General features: G+C 40.6%; 1 protein-coding gene across 1 annotated transcript; it reads left to right on the top strand.

Annotated features, from left to right (window-relative positions):
* The first annotated feature begins 2,952 nt into the window (after positions 1-2,952).
* On the top strand, positions 2,953-10,756 carry LOC127213003 (natural killer cells antigen CD94). The gene is made up of 6 exons (XM_051173234.1): positions 2,953-3,122; positions 4,350-4,442; positions 4,583-4,627; positions 6,018-6,169; positions 7,142-7,245; positions 10,523-10,756. Exons 1-6 carry the CDS (start codon positions 3,116-3,118, stop codon positions 10,641-10,643), a joined length of 522 nt encoding a protein of 173 aa, XP_051029191.1. The 5' UTR covers positions 2,953-3,115; the 3' UTR covers positions 10,644-10,756.
* The last annotated feature ends 9,809 nt before the right edge of the window (positions 10,757-20,565 follow it).

Raw genomic sequence — 20,565 nt, forward strand, 5'->3', positions numbered from 1 at the left:
CAGTGTGAACATAGGAACGTGGTAGTATACTGTAGTGTCTCTGGCGAATAACTATGACTAAATCTGCGAACTGGCTTAAAACTGTGAGATGATATTTTTGCATTTGTTTTTCTAAAGACAGTATCAAGCTCCCAAAGTATAACTTCAAAATTACTAGACAGCCTCTCAGAGGTCAAGTAAAACATGGTGTTTAATTAGAATGACAAGCGTTTCTACTCTGTCTAATATTTCCTCATCTGGATGGGAGGTACTAAGTGGCTGTTTCCAAAGGAACTTAAAGAAGTCCAGAGAAAGCTCATGAAAGAACATCTTAGTAAAGTCTTACAAATGTTCTTTGTCAGGGTTTAATGACAAAAAGGAACTTGGTCGTTTAATTAAAAGGATACCAGAATCTTAAGCACCAGGAAGAAAATTCAGAGATAAGGGATTTCCTTTTTGCTGGATACGTTTGTGTGATTCTCTTTACATAAACATACTATTGAGAATGACACACTTTTCATCAATAAAAGAGGGGAATGTCAAAATACTTCATTAAAATGCAAGTGCTTATATACAAATTCACATACTACATATGTAGACATATCTACATACATACACATGTATATTCAAATGAGACATGTAAGTCAAACACTCAAACCCCCCCCCCATTGAACCAAACCATTTACACAAATTTGGCAAACACTGGTAAAAATTTTTGTTTATCCTGTTTTGCTATACTTCAGATTAACAAAATATTTAGCAAATTTTTTATAATATAAACAAAGACATTGTATGGTCATGATTAAAAATGTGTATACTATTGAACTATGCATGGTTTTATACATATATGTACACTATCCATACACAGTAATGGATGCTTACGCAAATGGCAAAATCTGAGTAAATTCTATGGATCTCATCAATGTCAGTTCCCTGGTTCTCACTTGCATTCTAGCTATGTAAGATAGCAACCCTGGAGAAAATGAAGTCCATAGTATAAATGAATTCCCTATATTACTATTGGTGATCTATTAAAAAAAATTAAAAACCAAAACCAAAACCAAACCAAACCAAAGAACCCAAACAACAATCAGAAGCTAACAGTATTTTATAGTCTTTTAAAACATTTTTATGTAAATTCAAAACAATCTTATTTTACATACCATTCCCAGTTTCCTCTCCCTCCCATCCTCCTCCCCCTCCCACCCCAACCCACATCCACTCCTCAGGGAGGGTGAGGCCTCCCATGGGGGATCATCAAAGTCTGACACATCTTTAGGGCAGGACCTAGTCCTCCCCTGTGTATCTAGGCTGAGAGAGTATCCCTCCATAGGGAATGGGTTCCCAAAGCCCATTCATGCACTAGGGATAAATACTGGATCCACTGCCAATGGTCCTATGGGCCCCCAACTGTTACCCACATTCAGGGGACCTGGTTCCATCTTATGCAGTTGCCCCGGCTGTCAGACTGGGGTCTCTGAGCTCCCACTTGCTTAGGTCAGCTGTTTCTATGGGTTTCCCCAACATAGTCTTGACCCTTTTGCTCATCACTCCTCCCTCTCTATAGTTGGATTCCAGGAGTTTGGCTCAGTGCTTAGCAGTGAATCTCTACTTCTGCTCCCAACAGCTACTGGATGAAGGTTTTACGATGATATTTAAAGTAATCATCAATCTCATTATAAGGGAAGGACATTTAAGGCAGCCTCCCGTTAAACATTTTAAATGCCATATTCAGCAGATCTCTGACAAGTTTGAGGACCATTATCTACTAAGTATATCCGCTCATCACTCCTCCCTTTCTACAGCTGGATTCCAGCTTGATATAAACATGAGCTAACACCATTTTCCCATCCTTCCTTTTCCACACCCTCTATTGGTTTTCTTCTTAAAGTTCAGTTCTATTATGTTGATTAATAAAAGATTTGATTTAGCCCACATCAGAAATGGTAGATATACTGTTTCCAAATAAAAGTTCATGGGAGTCGTTCTTAATCCAAGTTTCAGTTTTTACAAACACTACATATATCACACATTCAGATGTGTAGCCCCTGTTTTCATTTTCCCCCAATGATTATACGTCAGAGTGAACTTTCTCATGTATATTATCAAAAGCCCCATGCAGAAAATACAAGTCTAGCACAAGAAGCTAAACAAGGAAATTCCAGGAAGTGCCATCGGGGGGGGGGGGTCATCTGTTTGCCATGCTGTATCCTTGTTTATCAGCATCTCCTTGAGATGATTGTTGCTATCCATTCTTATCTAAGTGGAGCTTCAGGGTTGACCATGGAACCTTCATTCATGATGTTCCCAGAGTTTCTTATCCACTGACCACAGAATCTATTCAGTCCACTCACGAACAAAGCAGAAGAGAAGAGTTTCTGGATGACTTGTACACAAGAGAAATGGCAGTGGACGAAAGAGTTGGGGGAGGCAGAGGGATGGGAATGAATGCTTAGAAGAATAGGCAACTGTCTGAAACAGATACAGTCAAGCTCAGTATCTGCTGAGCATCAGTTTCGGTGTTTAAGTACTGAGAAAAGTTTTGGGTACAAAGTTTATTTGGAATATATATAAGGAATTGGGGTGGGAGGGGGCCTGGTATCACAGGGAGAAGGCAGAACACAATTGCAATTGTTCTTTCTCTTAACCAGTCGCTTGAGTAGGATTTTTGCAATGTTTAGGCGATTCTGAAAAGTGGGACAGATAACACTGTCCCTATTTCCTTGCCTTAAAGCCAGTGTCACTGAACTGTATCAAATTCTGAGAAATGTTAATAAAGATTAGCCTGGTGATAATTCGCCTGCACAGATTTTTAGAGACAGCTTTGATGTTCACACACTGAAAACAAGCTCTCTCCTATCTCCTTTTGCTCTGTTGTTTTGTCACAAACTTACAGAGAGAATTTCCTGTGCTGTGGTTCCTGGGTCATGGTAGAGGCTTGCGGCCTCACTTCTGCTCATATTCCTACTGTGCATCCGTGTACCACCAACAGATGATTCAAGAGCATCACTTCAACACACAATGTCCTTGCCTCTTCTAATGCTTGTCTCTTCCTCAGCTTCCTGCTCAGCTCTGGGATCCACATCATTTTTAAGCATAAACACACCTCTGAATCATCCTTGGAGCATCACTTCTCATGGCAGGTACGTACGCCCAGTCATAGCAATGATAAAACAATAGCCAGATGTGACGTCTCACAGATTAAGCAATTTCAGGGCCGTCTTTAATACAAAGAAAACAGAAAGTACATAATCAGCATTGGATCCTTTAGACTTTCCATGCTTTAACACTTTCTGCAGTCATTGTTTTCTTGATTCCACATTTTTGAAACTTGAACATGACTTTATCAAGCTAAACCTCTTGCAAACCTTTTCTAACTGAGTTAGGGATTTTTTATTTTTAATTCAAAACGAAACTGAAACTAAATTGATTACCTCGTCAGCACCATAGTTCTAGCACAGGAATAGAGAACGTCAAATATTAAGGACACAACACTTTATAAATAAATTTTCTTTCTGTGTTGTGGTCTTTTCACTGATACTTTGCACTGTTGTTGATGGAAGCACTGTGTTTTGACAATATTCTAAAGAGAGAATCATCTACTATTGGAATGTTTCATCCAATAAGCAAATGACTTTACATATGAACTATGATAATGTTGAGAAAACAGAAAGTCAAAGGTTACTTTTTTTTTTTAATCATAATTCAGGGTGAACAGAATTCAGATCCTCAATCCATACATCAGGGTGGACCTCCCACCACACCAGATTTTCCTGCAGATCTCTACAAGCCACTAGTCTGAGCTTGACCTGCATTCAGACCTGGAACACACACATTCTGTGATGGTATTCTCCTGACAAAAATGGAATATGATAAATGGCAGACTCTGGATCTTGACACCATTCTGTTAGATTCCTGTTAGGTACTCACTAGTTTTATGCTGTAAGAAAACAACATTGTGATTAATCTTTCATTTTTATCATTTCTCTAATGCAGATTTTTTTTTTAATCCATGGTATTCTTGAAAGGAAAAAAAAATGTCTATTTAGCAAGCCCATTGTGCATCATGGCTACTTGTTGAGCTATTCTCACCATAGAGATAAACGTCCCTGCTGATTTAATGAGTCAGTGGTAAAGGGTTCTAATGGGGTAGAAAATATGTATGAATAACCTCATCAAAGAATAAGGCACACCACATCAAAAGATTGCTGCTGGGTGGAGGTCTGCAGTAAAGTTTTCATTCCCCAGTGTCTTATGGAGAGACATCCCAGGAAGGATTTGGGTTTTTTTCTCTTCTTAAGAACTTCATCTTCTGTGTGTTCACGCTTTAATCTGTTAGTCATTAATCTATGTGTTTGGTATTTTTCTAGTTTCTAGGATCGCTCTATGGAGGTTGATGTCTGTGATCTTTGGAATAAAATGTCTTTTGCTGATGGTTACTTTGGGATTTTTGATGAAAAAATGTAAGTGTTTCTAGACATAGCTATAAAAAAATCAACATCGCGATGAACTAATTCAATAATAAATATTTAATTTTTCTAATGTAGTATTTTATTTAATAAATGTACGTCAAACTAAGCAAATCTCTACTCATGTCTTACAGCATTTACTATACCTTCTCCAACTTCCATTGTAGAATTCCAGGAAGGTAGGTTCTACTTTTTTTCACAAGCTTTATGACTGATAGAGGATAAGACAGAGTAGTTCACTCTCATGTGCACGGTTGCACTCAGTAACAGTGTCTCACCGTGTTGTGCTGTAGTAAAAGGAAAATAAGATTACCCTGAATTGTCTGTGTCAGCCTACTTAAGAAGTACTTTAAGTAAACACTGCATACAGAAGACCTTCACTTTTTCCTCATAGTTTTAGAAGTTTTGGTCTGTGGTTGGCTAGGCTTGTCAGTCTTGTACCTAAGCCAAGACAATGCGTCACAGTGGAAGCATGTGTGGTTGCACAGCTTCTCATGTCATGGCTAGAAACCAAAGAGAGGAGGAAGATGAATAGGAGGGTTTCCACTCTCCATTTGAAAGCCTACGCCAGTGCCCTGAAAAAGAACTATTATATTCCTCATCTAAAGGGTTGTGTGACTGCCTGCCTCATTGTACCAAGTTGGGTGCTGATTTTCTCATGAAGGGGCTTTTGAGAAGACTCCAGGTACGCAGTCTAGCAAAACATCATCATAAATTTCAGGAAAAGAGAAGATACCAGCCTCAAATGGCAGATACATATTTCTTAAGGAGTGTTCTTGAATAATTAATAAACAAAATTAAATGACAATAGACACTATAGACAAATCTGATTTTGTATTTTGCTTTTATATTCTTTCCTTTCAACGTTTTTGATTTAGAATACAGTGTAGACATCTCTGTAATTACAAACCTTACTTACCCTCAAGAGATAGTCCAAAACTCTATTTTTATATTCTTTTTCAAATGCTCCTCAAGTTTATAATCTTCTTATCATACAGTTAATTTTCTCTTATTTCAACTTAGTGTCATTTGTGTGATGAAGATTTGGGTGCCTACAGTGTGTTTTGATGCTTATTACTAAGGAAGAGAGATTCGGAGGACACATTACCACCCATAAACTGTCAATCTTGAAGTTATTTGGCTTACTTATCCTCATTTTTTAAACACATAAGAATTCTTTCAAAGTACTGTATCCTTCTCTGACTTAGGGACTTGGTAGGGGCCTTCCCTGTAGTCGGTTTCAGCTAATTAGTCCTATGGTCATTATAACCCTCAGCTGTGGGTACAACCTCAAAGTCATTCTTCTGACTGCTACTCTTTCGTCTTCTCTGCCATTACATCTATCATTACACATAACAAAGGACAGAAAATGATTTCATTTCGAATCTATCTTTAGAATACCCTCTCCGTGAAGCAAGGGGTTTGGATTAGCAATCCAGAAATGTGATGCATATAACAAATTTTGAAGGAGTATTTGCAGGAAAAAAATGAATAACAAGCAAATATTTTTTTGAATGTCAAGTAGCATCAAAGAAGTTGAACTCTATAATGATGTGTTTTATCTTTTAGTTTCTGAATGCTGTGCTTGCCTAGAAAAGTGGATTGGTTATCAATGTAACTGTTATTTCATTTCCAAAGAAGAAAAGTCTTGGAAAGAAAGCAGAGATTTCTGTGCCTCTAACAATTCCAGTCTTCTTCAGCTCGAAACCAGAAATGAAATGGCATGTACTTCCTTCTTGCTTCTTACATTCTTTCTCACCGAGGGACATGAGCTCCACATAAGCTGACCACTCTCATGCAGGTCTTTATTAGCAGGTAGACAATGATGGTTGCTGAGATCCTCAATTTGCTGTACCTTGAAATATTCTTAAAAAGTCTACAAAAATTATTCAAGTATGTGTAGTATAAGGGAACTATTGTGCAACCCTCTTAACTTTTCTAGAATCAGTAGGCTATTATTTTTTACTATGCCAAAAAAAAAAAAAAAAAAAAAACCAACACAGGGAGTCTTAATTATTTTTCATTGGAGCAGAATACATAATCTCTTGCATGTATTATATATTATTTTGCCATCTTTCTGGAATGCAATGTAGGGCCAGCAGTAAATCATATGAACATAAAATCATTTAGATTATGATTGTTGTTATTGTGTGTTTCATATGGAAATAAGCCTAGGGGCTGACACACACCAAGTAAGCATGCCTACCACTGTGCTATATTCCTAAACTGCCCTTTAAACTCCCCCTAGGTCAATGCAGTAAAATTCTTTTCAGTCTCCTAAACACTAGGGGTTATAGACCAGAACCACCAGACTCATCTTGGAAATCATTCATTTCTTATGAAAAAAATTCTCAGGCTGTCCATATTCTGCTCAGGTTGAAGAGGATATAGGTCTGAGAATTATCCCCTATGATGCTGTCATTGGGGTCATGTTTAATCACTGATCTCATTTTCTTTATGACAATTTTCACCTTTCAAGAAACAAGATTTTGTAGTGTTTTTCCGTGTGAGTCAAAGTGGCCTGGTAAATGAGAAATTTAAGACATGTAACTATGCCTCCCAGATCAGAAGTTCAAAAACATTTCAGTTTGAGAACCCACAATGTGAATCTCATTCTGAATGTCTTTTAAAATTTAAGTTGATTTCAGAGTACATTCAGATTTGGTTAACTTGTCCTTTCTGCCTCTAAGCAGAGTTTTATGAACAACAGTCAAAACCATTTCTGGACTGGAATGCGTTATAGTGAAGAATGGCATACCTGGCTGTGGGAGGATGGCTCAGCCCCCTCAAAAGATCTGTAAGTGTCTGGCTATTGAGGATTTGGGGGAGGCATACTTTTTATGACTTTATCCTAGCTATGACTACTGAAGAATCACTGCCAGAGACACAGAAGTTCAAATATCTTGTGTGGTGCATGATAATATATAAAATCCCAAAGGGCAAAAAGGACTGTCCCACCCATAACATTCAAGTTCATGTTCAAGTAACATCAAATTGTGTACCTGAGACATCAAGAAAATTCTCTTTATTGTCTTTTCCTTACTGTAAGACAATAGACAACACCAGATTTGTCTATGCATACTCAGGTGGTCTTAGATACTGTTATGTCCAGAGAACAGGGCCATTTTCATTGTTCTAATGGTTTCCACCATTTTTTAGCATCCTCAAATATTCAGCAATTATTTTCTGAATAAATGTTGTCCTTGGATAACATTCTCATTCATAAGCATGAAATCTAGAGAATCGTACTGTGACAAAATGTATGTTCTTCCCTGTAAGGAATAAGGTTTTTCCTCCTGCCGCTGGTCTTGTCCCGCTGCCGCGCCAGCCCCAATTAACACACCAAGACTCTGTATTTGATATAATGCTGTTGGCCAGGTACTATTTTCTTATAGGCTAGCTCTGTCTTAATTATTAATCCATTTCTATTAATCTCCATGTGGTCTTATCTTACCAGGGAGTGGACCCGGACTTCTGTTCTCTCCAGTCTCTCCATCTTGACTCCTTCTTCCTACTTCCTATCTCCTCTTTGTCTCCTAGTCCCTCCTATCTTCCTTTCCTATTGGCCAACAGTGCTTTATTCATTAACCAGTATGAGAAACATATATAGAGAATGACATCTCCCATCATCTCCTCTTTTCTGTTTAAATAAAAAGAAGGGTTTTAACCTTAACATAGCAAAATATATAACACAACAGTTATCAAGTAAGAATCACAGTTAACAGTATTTAGTCCATTAACATTTAGCAAGATTAAAAGAAACTATTCTATCATCTATCCTATATTTGTGAGTCTAAAGTCCTATATGTAACTTATCTTTAAGCTTAACTAAGGAAAACTATAACCATAACTATCTGTCTTCAAGTCCCTCAAAGACCACAGAAGGATAATATATAAATTCTATAAATGACAGAGACAACTCTCTGCCTGGCCAGTCACCTGAAGTTCTTTTGTAATCTTCCATCTGTAGCCCATAGGCCATAGTGTGTCTTTCTGGCAGACTCTTCAGCAAAGCAGGAAAGTTTAAACTGTCTTCTTGTATTGGCAGTTTGTCAGTCACTTTCCTTTGTGTCCTGCAGACTGTCTGGCAGACACTTCCATGAAGCAGGAACTCTGTAGCAATGTCCATCTTGAATCAGCAGTCAATTTTCTGTGGGTCCTGCATGTCCAGTTTATACAGCATAAAGTCAAACAGTCCAGACAAGAGCAGTATCTTGTCCAAATGGCTAGTCTTGCCATATTGGAAGTAAACTTCATAACGCGTTTCTTCCATGTCCATCTTTCTTTCTGACGCAGGTGGTGTTGCCAGGAGCATTTATGTCTCACTGTCAAGAAAAAACCTAAACCATTTTAAATGCCATATTCTGTAGGTCTTTGAAAGGTTTGAAGAATGCCTATTCATCTCAAATACATCTCTGTATATCTAGAAAACCTAACTCATTTAACTATAAGTTTTGACTATTATAGGTAAAAACCTAACTTAAATTTTGACTATTATATGTAACTATCTACAATCTATACTAAATTATACATTATATTTCTAAATGAGCTATATAAACACAATACCTAAACAAGAGGAGAAATATATATATCACAAAATTGACCTTAAATTTGTATCAATAAATGAAAATCCATTCCAAAACAAAGTATTCGTATCTATACCATAATCCCCTTTTTACCTTTAAAAAGATATTGGTTGTGATCATTAACCATTTATAACTAACTCCATTTAAATGAAAACAAACATTTATAAATAGTATTTAGGAATTTGGGCGTCGTTCCTTCCAAACTACTTCCTGCTGGTAAAGGTCGCTGTCAAGGGGGATTCTAAGAAGATGCAGAAATCCTGGCTGTAGTCTGTAAGGCTGCTTTGTCTAGTTGTTTTGAATGTAGGATCACCTGGTACTCTGTTTCGGGGGGGGGGGGTCTGACTTGCTCAAACCACATTAGTCTGGAAGGAATCCACAGCTTTTCATTTTCGGAGAGCCGCTGGCCTCCTATTCTCTCCAGACTCTCCATCTTGACTCCCCTTACTCTTCCTCTTTCCTCCTTGTCTCCTAATCCCACCTATCTTGCTTTCCTATTGGCCAACAGTGCTTTATTCATTAACCAGTATAAGAAACAAATATACAGAATGGCATCTACCATCACTCCCCCCCTCCCCCCATGCTTAGGTCAACTCAGATTTTCTTTCACACAGTGTAATCTGATTGCAGTTTTCCTTCTTTCAACTCCTCCCAGATCCCAGATCCATGCCCCTCCCCTCAATAAATCCTACAAACCACACTTAAGGATAGACCCATGCCCAGCAGTAGTTGACCAACACAAAACAAGAAAAAATGTACTCAATGGTAGAGTGTTTCTGTTGCTGTTGTTGTTTGTTTTGTAATGCTTTGTCAGAGCACCTTTATTCTAACCTTTCAGATATTTTGTTCATGTGTTATGTTTTCCAACTTTGTTTTTATGGGCTTTTTGTGTGCTATTATGTATGTCTCATTGTCCATATATGTTTCTTGTGCTTTTTCTCCTCCTCCTCCTCCTCTTCTTCTTCTTCCTTTCTGTTTGTTTTTACACAACTCATACTTCTTAACTACATAGAATACCAACATATCATCAAAAACATTTCTGGCCAGGCATGATGATTCACACCTCTAATTCCAACTAGACACACAGAGGCCAAGTACATATCTTTGAGTTCAAGGTTGGCCTGGTCTGTTAGTTCTGGGTCAGCTGAAGCTGCATACTGAGACACTGTCTCAAAAGACAAAAGATACAACCCAGTCATTTCTGATAGGGACAAAAATCCAACAAAGAAACAAATAATCACATTCAGACTCTATCCTATGGTCTTAGTGCTAGTGGCCTGTGAGGAAGTAACTGAGTTTTATGAAGTATTGTACTTTAAAATTGTGGAAGTTTGCTGAAAGGCAACGAAATGAGACCAAATAAACAAAACCCCAAATCACTCGGTTTTTAAGTATCTCACTCAAATGTTATCAAAACATCCAAGTTAATAAAAATAACTTTAAACATCCTACTGTTTTCAAACGTTAACACTTTCTTCTTCATTACAGATTTCCAGAGTCCTCATATAGCAAAACAACGGACTGTGTTGTTTATAATCCAAGCCAACCTCTTTCTTCTGAATCCTGTGAAAGTAAAAACCATTTTATCTGTAAGCAATTGATTATTTAAACACCTCCTAAGGCAAAGGGTATAGACAAGAGAGGTCCAGGATTACTTCAATGGGAAGTTGAACTTTGTCAAAAGGGCTTTTCTGCATCTATACAATCGATTAAAAACTAACCTGTAAAAATTATAGACAATTTGATTTTAGTATGTGTTTGCTGTGAAAGTTGAGTATGAATTGTGACAACTTGCAAGACCTGTACCAACGCTGCACTGAGAAATTTCCTTCCGTATCACACCCAGGCTAATGACTATGGCCAAAGCTACCGACCAGCAAGAGTTCGTTACTTCTGAGGCTAGGCCATTACAGCATTAGACCCTTTTCTCTCTGTTTCCTCTCTTGATCTGAGAGAATCCAGGTACCACGCCATTAACAGCTCTGTTCAGCAGGTGGTGTAAGGAAGAAAGACTTAAGGGCAGTCTTCCAGGACTGACATCTGTTTTAATCATCTATGCAATGAGCAAGTCTTCTTTTCAAGGACTCTGTAGCCCAAGTCAAACTCTCAAATAAACCTAGCCCAGTCAGGGTCTTGATGACAATTTCCCATCATGGGCACTTCCAGTAGGGCTGGGAAAATGGCACAGATATTCATTCCCTTCACACTTCATCAGCATGTTTCTGGTGATATCAGCAAAATACAACTTGGCTAGAAAAAGTGGCTATAAAGATAACATTGAAAAATGAGAGTATCTGTAAACCACCAATCACAGCTAACCAATCGACTAAGCCAGTGATAACCCCAACAGTCATTGTTGGCATTCAGGCAAGTACTTAGTCAGCCCAGGGGCCCTATGGCCATACATCACTATGTCATATGCTGTGTGGTTACACCATGGGTTGTGTGGCTGTGTAAGGCTCTGTTTGCATGCAAAGGGTCCCCTTTAAAGCAAGCTCCGCCTATCCCTCAATCTCTGAGGGGACCAGGCTCTCCTGAACCAAATACTGTCATTTCTGAGAGGGAGCACAGGGTGGACATCAAGGTTTCAGGGTGATCCATATCCTTCCTCTTGGACATAGGTGTCACATACTCTGCCTGAGGGAATCTTGGGGACCCACCTCTCCTTGTTTTTCTATTTTGTTGGGGTTGGGGGACAGCCTTACCTACCTCATCAGATCCCACCACTCTATTGCATTTTCAAGGGTTATTGCTCTCACTCACTCAGTTTTGGTTGTGCCCTTACTGGGAAGGATCTTTTAGCCAAAGTAGGAGCTTCTATTTCTTTTGCTCTCCCCATTCGCCTGACCCCAGACTTGTCAGCAGCTCCTCCTCTTCCTAGCCACCCACTCTACTGGTGCCAATATGTCATTTCCTCTGCTAGCATCATATGTGGACCCCCAAGTCTGGGACACCCAAGTCCCCCCCTCCCCCTGTTGCTAGAAACCATTCCCCTTCCCAGTATGTTACCCAATCCTAGTACCCATTCCCATTCCAGAGGCCTAGGGGACTTAAACCTATCATCTCTGACCTCATAACAAACAAACAAACAAACAAACAAACAAACAAATAACTTTGTACTACATCCTCTCCTTTTAATGCCCCTAGTCTTGTAAAGGAATAAAGGAATCTACTGCCTAGTTCAAGATCTCAGGCTCACTAATCCTGCAGTGGTCCCCCTCTATCTCATCATGCCTAATCCCTTCAACTTTCTCTCTACTGTCCTCTTAGGGACCTCTCATTTCTCAGTTCTGGATCCCAATGATGCTTTTTTCTCTATCCCTCTTAGCTCTGTCTCAAAATATCTTTGCTTTCACCTGGAATAACCCTCATACTCACTTTTCCACACAGCTCACCTGGACTGTCCTACCCCAAGGATTCTGGGACAGCCCACATCTATTTTGTCCAGGCCCTAGCTTCTGACCTACTCTCCCTGTCTCTCCCCAAATCTAAACTCGAACAATATGTGAATGATATTTTACTTTGTAGTCCATCCTTAGAAATTACCCAAAGTAACACCTCTGCTCTTCTAAATTTTTTGTTCATCCATGGCTGTAGAGTCTCACCTTCCAAGGTCGAACTGTCCATTCCTCATGTCACCTACTTGGGGCTAACCATTACCCCAACTCACAAAGCCATCACCTAATCCAGTCTCTCACAATCCCCTCTACTAAATGTCAGTGCCCAAAAAGATGGCTGCACTTCATCTTGGCACAAGGGCAGAGAGTTCAAAACTGTTCTCAACAATTCTAAGACCTAAAGGTCAAAGGTGTGGCCACAGTAGGGTGTTTGTCTGTTTTATTCTAATAACAATAGACCTGAATCTGAGGTGTGGCTTCTCCTGACCTCAAGGCTAGGGAACAAGAAGTTGAAGCTAAGGTGTGGTTACGGAACCTGTAGAATAAGTGAGAAAGGAAAGTCTGTTTGTTCCGTATACATGATACCATGCTTCCCTTTTTGGTTTAGGTATATAAGAATTGTGAAAAATAAACTCAGGGCAATTCAGTATTAACTGAATCTGTCTTCCTGAATTTTAGTCTGTGTTTCTGTCTTTTCTTTATTGTCTATAGCTAGCCTTTCCCTCATCCACACACCCTGACTCAGGTACAAACTTTGGGCTGCTCAGCTGGTTCTTGATGCAGCCCCCAAAAGACAACTTCCAACAACTAAAGAGGAAATTTTTATTATCCCTAGAAATAGCTGGCTTCTTATATTCCCAGATTCTCTTTTTTTTCTTTCCTAGCTTATCCCTTATATCAGGCAGCCCTTGGATCTTCACATGAACCTCTCCTTAATCCCATTACTCAGCCCTTCTAGAAGCTCCAAAAGGCTCTCCTCCAGGCTCCAGATCTTCAACTCCCAGACCTCTATGCAATAGAAAAAGAGGGTTATGCCCTTGGAGTCCTACACCACCAGCTGGGAGCTTCCTTTGCACCTGTAGCATACCTGTCAAAAAATTAGACCTAAACAGCCAGGAACGGGCACACTGCATATGTGCTTCAGTAGCTGCTGAGCTCCTTATTTGTGAATTAAAAAAACAAAAACAACAACAACAACAAAATCCTAACTTTTGGGTCATCTACAACAACCTTCTCCTACCCCAACCTGTCCCATTTCTTTATTTTTTAAGTTAACTTTTATTTTAATTAGAAACAATCTCATTTTACATGCCAATCCCAGTTCCCTCTCCTTCTCATCCTCCCATTCCCCCCACCAGCCCCCATCCCTCCTCCCAGCCACTCCTCAGGGAGGGGGAGGCTTTCCATGGGGATCATCTAAGTCTGCCCCATCATTGTATCTAGGCTGAGAGAGTATTCCACCGTAGGGAATGAACTCCCAAAGCTCATTTGTGCACTAGGGATAAATACTGTTTCCACTGCCAGAGGCCTCATAGACCCCCCCAACTGACACCCACATTCAGGAGGCCTGCTTCTGTCTTATGCAGCCTCCCCAGCTGTGTCTGGGGTCCATGAGCTCCTCCTTATTCAGGTCAGCTGTCTCTGTGGGTTTCTGTAGCCTGGTCTTGACCCTTTTGCTCATCACTCCTCCCATTGAGCAGGAGTTCTGCTCAATGCTTAGCTGTGAACCTCTGCTTCTGCTGCTGCTTCTATTAGCTACTAGATGAAGGCTCTATGATGGCATTTAAAGTAATCATCATTTTCATTATAGGGGAAGGGCATTTAAGGTAGCCTCTTTACTATTGCTTAGATTCTTAGTTGGGATAATCCTTGTGGATTCCTGGAGATTTCCCTAGTGCCAGATTTCTCCTTAAGTCCATAATAGCTCCCTCTATTAAGGTATCTCTTTCCTTGCTGTCTTTCTTTGTTCTTCCTCTAACTCAGGCTTCCTAAGCCCTCATGTGTCCCTCTCTCCCCTCCTCTTTCTCCTACCTGTCCCACTTCTTATAAAAACTTACAAAGTCAAACTCCTTCCCAGGTTCTTTCTCTTCAAGTGGAACTAGTAGAAGATGCCAAACTTACTTTCCAATCTTGCCTACCCCTCAATATCTAAAATCTTCTTCCTTGGCCCAACACTGACCACTCCCCATCTCATTCTTGCATTGATCCCTAGAAGAATTAGTGCCCCATCCTTCATGTATACAAGAGGGACTATGCCTCGGGACACTTACACCTGGTACACAGATGGCAATTCCTTTTAACATGAGGGAACCTGAAACGTAGGCTATGCCATAGTGTTAGATACTGGGGTGGTAGAAGCATAGGCATCCCCTGCCCACGCTACTAACCAACAGGCTGAATAAATAGTTCTCACCTGTGACTTCCAATTAGCACAAGGACAGCCCCTAAACATTTACACAGACTGCAAATACGTTTTTCATATCCTTTTGGCCCATGTTGCCATCTGGAAAGAGTGCAGGCTACTTACAACAAAACTAACTCATGTTACATTATGGCCATGCTAAAGCTCCCCATCTTCCTAAATCTATAGGAGCAGCACTAGGGAGAGTGGCCCCTACACCAAGCCTGGGCAACAAAGCAGAGCCGACCCTGAAAGTGTAGATATGGGTTAACTGACCCCAACCCCCACCCCAGGACATGAAACTGGAAGAATTGGCCTGGCCGCTTAAGCGCTCAGCACTGCAAGGGCTGAATTAGCCAGGGTGATGCTGGAGAGCTCAGCTTGGTGCTGAGGTCACGGGAGAACTGGTGGCCTGACCAACCTTGCATCTGTCCAGGCCCAGAGCCAGGGTTATGACTTGGCTCACCCTAACATCTTCCCTGTCTGTGACCTGCTGGACAATACGAAGGGACTGGTCCTGAAGACACAAAGCTGCAGGTTCTCCATAACACAGGACAACAACAGGACATCTAAGAGGAGTTCCAATTAAGGCCCAGCATTGAGAGTGTAGCAGAAACTGGAGGCTTCAAACTAGACTAATAACTCTTTGCAATGAACAATAGCAAGTAAAGATTTATGGATGGAAGGGTTTACTGAATGACTCACTGGGCCTCATAGCTTCCATAAAACTGATTTTTCCCTTTTGTTTTGTTTTCTTCTTGTTTTTTTCTCCTCTCTTAAATTTTATTTATCTATTTATTTTTCTTTTTTGGCGGGGAAGGAGAGGTTGCAAGGACAGAGGGCAGAATCGAAGGAACAGTAAAATAAATGGGATGAAGATACGTGACATGAAAACACCAAGAATAAATACAAAGAAAGTTATAAAGATAGCCACAGAGATTAAGCAGACTGCAAATGTACATCTACGACAAAGAACAGCATCTACCAAGTGTGGGGATCTATCTGCAAATATTAAAATAGATAGACTAAAGGGAGAGTCTGGAAAGGCCCCAAGTAGTCTGGACTTCAAACACAACAAAGTTGCATAAACTGTGTATATAACTAGATAAAGAAACTTTAACAGTGTTGGCTTGTCCAGTCTGTGAACAAATGTTCTCAGTCCTTTATTTACGCTGTTAATTTCTCATCAAGCACCTCTGGTTTTGGAAGAGATGATTTACTTTCAGTAGACACTTTCTCATGCATTTGACAGTTTTTGAGCTAATGGGAAATAGACTTCAAGTATTTTTATTTCCTAAAGAAGATCTGCCAACATGAAATTAAAGGGTATTTCTAATCTTGAAAAGTGAGATGTCTAGCACTTCTTGATATTAATTTGAAGTTTTTAATCTAACAAAGTGAGAAAATTTTAATAACATGAATCTAAAATAGAATAAAACCAATTGTATGGTTGTGTGTGTGTATTGTATTATCATTTCTAACAAATTACAGTCTGCATTATAGTTGTGGTAGCTGGAATGTTATTGGCCCCCGTAAGCTCATAGGGAATGGCACTGCTAGGAGGTATGACTTTGTTGGGATGGGTATGGCCTCATTGGAGGAAGGGTGTCAATGTGGTGGTGGGCTTTAGGTGTCAAAAATGCTCAAGCCACATCCAATTAGACAACCCACTTCCTGTTGTCTACTGACCAAAATGTAGCCAGCACCATATCTGCCTACATGCTGCCATGCTCCCTGCCATTATGATAATGGACTGAACCACTGAAAATGTAGGCAGCCACCCCAATTGAATGTTTTCACTTATAAGTGTTGCTGTGCTCATGGTATCTCTCCACAGCAATAGAAACCCTATCAAGGACAAGTTTACCATCAAATCATTATACTTTAAAAAAACAGGTTCATCTTCTTAGTCATTTATGTTATGCAATCTTATCTTTTTCATAGCAACTGCTTACTTACTGGCCTTGCACTTTCTTAGGCTCTTAAAAAAAAAAAAAGTCTAATTGGTGCTTCATAATACTAACTCAGTATAGTGCTCAGACAGCCTCAGAGTTATGTAGATCCTCCAACCTTAGTCTTCTTCTGAAGTGCTAGCATTGTCCAACTCTGAACAAGTTTTTTTTTTAAAAGTCTTTCTTAGCCTGTGCCACTACCTTGAGCAACAAACAGTTCATCACTGGGCCACTCAGGTCTCTGCTTTAAAGCAGTCCACACAGCCTGGCAGAGCTCTGTCTTATGTATGATGTAAATTTTGGTTACATTGCATAGACAAGGGGAAATAGTAACCAATTTATAACCATGTTTCCCATCATAATTTCATAAATGGTTTAAACAAAACTAAGACTTGACATAAGAGACATGAATACAAGGTGAGCTCAGGCACTCTTTCTAACCAAGCCCTTTCTGACAAGCAGGTTAACATGGTATTAGACACTGAAGAACACACTATCAAGAAATTCAAGTTCAGGAGCCGTCGGGATGGCTCATTCATTAAAAACTCTCATTTGAAGACATGAGTTCAGACTCTGGAACCCATGTGCTGCACGGAAATAATTGACTTCCACGGGTTGTCTCTGGTGTTCACATGCTAGCTGTGGCGTGTGTTCCCCTGACAACAAAATAAATAAAGAGGGGGATAGGGAGAAGTTGGAGGAAAGAAATTACAAAAGGAGAGGTTATATACTGCCAGGTTTTGCTTGCCTGGTCTAATGGTAAATTGCTAGTATCCCCAATGCTAGTCTTTAGTCTGAAGTGTTGAATTTTAGGAGAGAGTTCATGAAACAAGTCATTCATGCAATAATTTGCCTTTTCTGTGTACATTCATGTTACATGCTCTTTATACATCTCCCATATCTCCTGAATTGCCTCCTCTGGTCATGTTGATTTCCACCCTTTCTGCTTCAGCCTTTAAAGCATCAATCCTTGCTTTTCAGTTCTCTGTGTAGAATGTATTTGGCTCATCCCCATCTGATTTTCAAGGCTTTTTTTCTTTTTTGTGGGGGGAAATCTATCTTGATGGGTATAGCCTGTTCAGTGGGTGGATGGGCTCCCCAGACCCCTCTCTGTGGTATCTGCCTGATATCAGTGAGATCTCACATGCGAAGCAACTTCCTGTTTGCCAGCAGTAGTCTTCTAAGTTGTACACCGCAGGTCCAGGTTACAAGGTGGTTTCCTGCTTCACTTCTAGAAGCAAATGTCGTTAACCATTATCAGAGTGGAGTATGGGCGGCCTGGGATTCTGTGTTTTCCCCTGACAGCAGGAGAGCTCCTCTTTCCATGCCTACAACTAATGGGGTAGCTTGGGGTGCAAAGCCCCAAAGTGGTGTAGAGCAGTCAGCATGTTTAAATACTTTCCCACTGGCTGCTTAGAGTCAGGACAATAGATGGGTTTGTGTCTGTTCTCAAAGAGAAACAAATCACAATCCTTTACTCAGGAAAGCTCTAGGGAAGAAAACACAGGTGCTCTCAGGCACTTACTGGCTAAATGCATTTTCTTGCTGATGCCATGCTGTTTCTCTTTCTTGGTTTTGACCTCTCCTAGGCTACTGTTTGTTTTATAAAATGGGGTCTCACTATGTATTCTTGGCTGGTCTTGAACTCACGATGTTAACCAGGCTGGCCTCAAACCCATAGAAACCTGCTTGCTAGGATTAAAGGCACGTACCATAATGCCTGCCATCTCCTGAACTTCTTTGTGTTTTGGTTATACAATTATATTTTTTCCCCTATTTTACTTAAATTTGAAACAAGGTTGTTTTACATGTCAACCCCAGTTCCCTCATCCTCCCATCCTCCCCTATCACTCCCACCAAATCCCTTTCTGCTCCCCAGGGAGGGGGTGAGGATATCATTTGAAGTTGGGCCCCAGCCCTCCCCCATGTATCTAGGCTGAGAAAGTATATCCCTCCATGTGGGATGGGCTCCCAAAGTCCATTCATATACTAGGGATAAATGCTGACCAGATAAATACTACCAGAGGCTCCATAGACTGCCCAGTCCTCCTAACTAACTCCCGAACTTTTATTCCCTACAGTTACGTTGTATTTTAAGAACAGACCTGATTGGTGAACATTTTAAAACGAAGAAGAGAAGCTAAGAAACAGACATCTTGTTTCTTCCTCCCCTAGCACCACATGGAGGATTCTGAGATCAAGGCCCAGAGTATTATCACTATAGCCAGATCAGGACAGTCAGCATAGATGCCACAAAGCCCCACCGACCCTCCCTCTGTTTCCGTTTCCCACTGCTACAAGCACCCTGACTTCAGCTCTTGTGGGTGCACTAATGCTTCAATAAAGCCCCTGCTGTGTTGCTATTAGTTCAAGAACCAGTGCTAGGCTCTGTCCGTCAGAAGCCCTGGGGTTAGGGTGCTTCCTTCTTTCTAGAATTGCAGTGTCCTCCTCCCTAGGCTTCTCCAGAGTCCCCAGAACTCAGCAGGCTCTCCCTGCACCTCTGTGATAGACAGAAGACATGTATGATCAGGGTCAACTCTGATTCTCCAATCTTTCCACGCAACAGCAAGTGGGAATTGAAGAAAGAGAAAGTGGGTGTCGAGTGGATGCTGTCTTTCTTGATCTGGGGGCTATAAGGAGCCTTCACATCTCAGGGCAGCTTCCTCAAATTGTATTGGAAAGTTGGAAGAGTTTTCAACAGTTCTAATTGTTGGGATATTCCTTCACACTGTGTGAAGATGTGTCACTGTGACTGGTTTAATAAAGAGCTGGATGGACAATAGCTAGGCAGAAGAGGTTAGGCGGGACTTCTGAGGATAGAGAAGTCTGTGGAAAGAGAAAGGAGGAGTTGCCAGCAAGACAGGGAGGAAGGAGGATGGGGTGTGCAGAGTAAAGGTAAATGTTAGGGTCCAAGAGACCCCCCCAAGAAAAGACTAACAGCTATGTATGCAATAAACAAGGGCACATTTATTGTTTTCAACAAGATGGGTGGCAAATAGTGACCACCAAAGAATGCCACAAGTTCCTTTTAAGTGGAGTTAGGGAAATTCCAGGGAGGAGGGATTAATCTCGTGATGATTGGTGGAGGAAAAATTACGCTGGGGGCTGATGTGTGAAAACTGATTGGTGGGAGGACTAGCGGTTAGGGTAGGGAAAGCTATCTTTAGCTCCAAAAAGCTGGGGCACCTGCTGATCCAGCAAAGGGGCTCTGGGGGCCCAAGGAGCCAGCAGAAGGCTATGGGACACTTGCTTGTTGGTTGCCCCTCAGTTGTGATTTTCCTGAGAGCTGCTTACTTCTCTCTGGCTACATTCCAGGGAACTGAAACCAAAGTCTGGTCTCTGTCAGAGCTGTTAGGAGAGCCTGTCTTGGCTCTCTGGTCTGGGCCCATCCTGTCCTTTCAATAATCACATTTAAAAAAAAAAAAAAAAGTGTATTAAAAAACATGGGTCAATTGAAGTTATAAGAACTAGTTGGGAGCAAGCTTAAGCTAAGGCCGAGCTTTCATAATTAATAGTAAGTCTTCAGGTCATTACTGGGGAGCCGATGATGCTGCCAAGAAAAAGACCGACTACCTCTAATGGCAACTGCCTTCACAACTGTGAGTCACTCATCCGCAGGGCTTATCTGTTTAAACAAAACACAAGGTGTTAAGTTGGCTTTCCCTAGCCACAGTGGAATTTGTTTACATTCCAAAATTAACTCAATTTCCTGACCAAGTATAATGCTCTTTGCATGGTACTGGAGATGATCATTATAGAAATATCAAGTCATTTTCTAAG

This window comes from Phodopus roborovskii, unplaced genomic scaffold (assembly GCF_943737965.1).
Source record: "Phodopus roborovskii unplaced genomic scaffold, PHOROB, whole genome shotgun sequence".
Classification (NCBI taxonomy): Eukaryota; Metazoa; Chordata; class Mammalia; order Rodentia; family Cricetidae; genus Phodopus; species Phodopus roborovskii.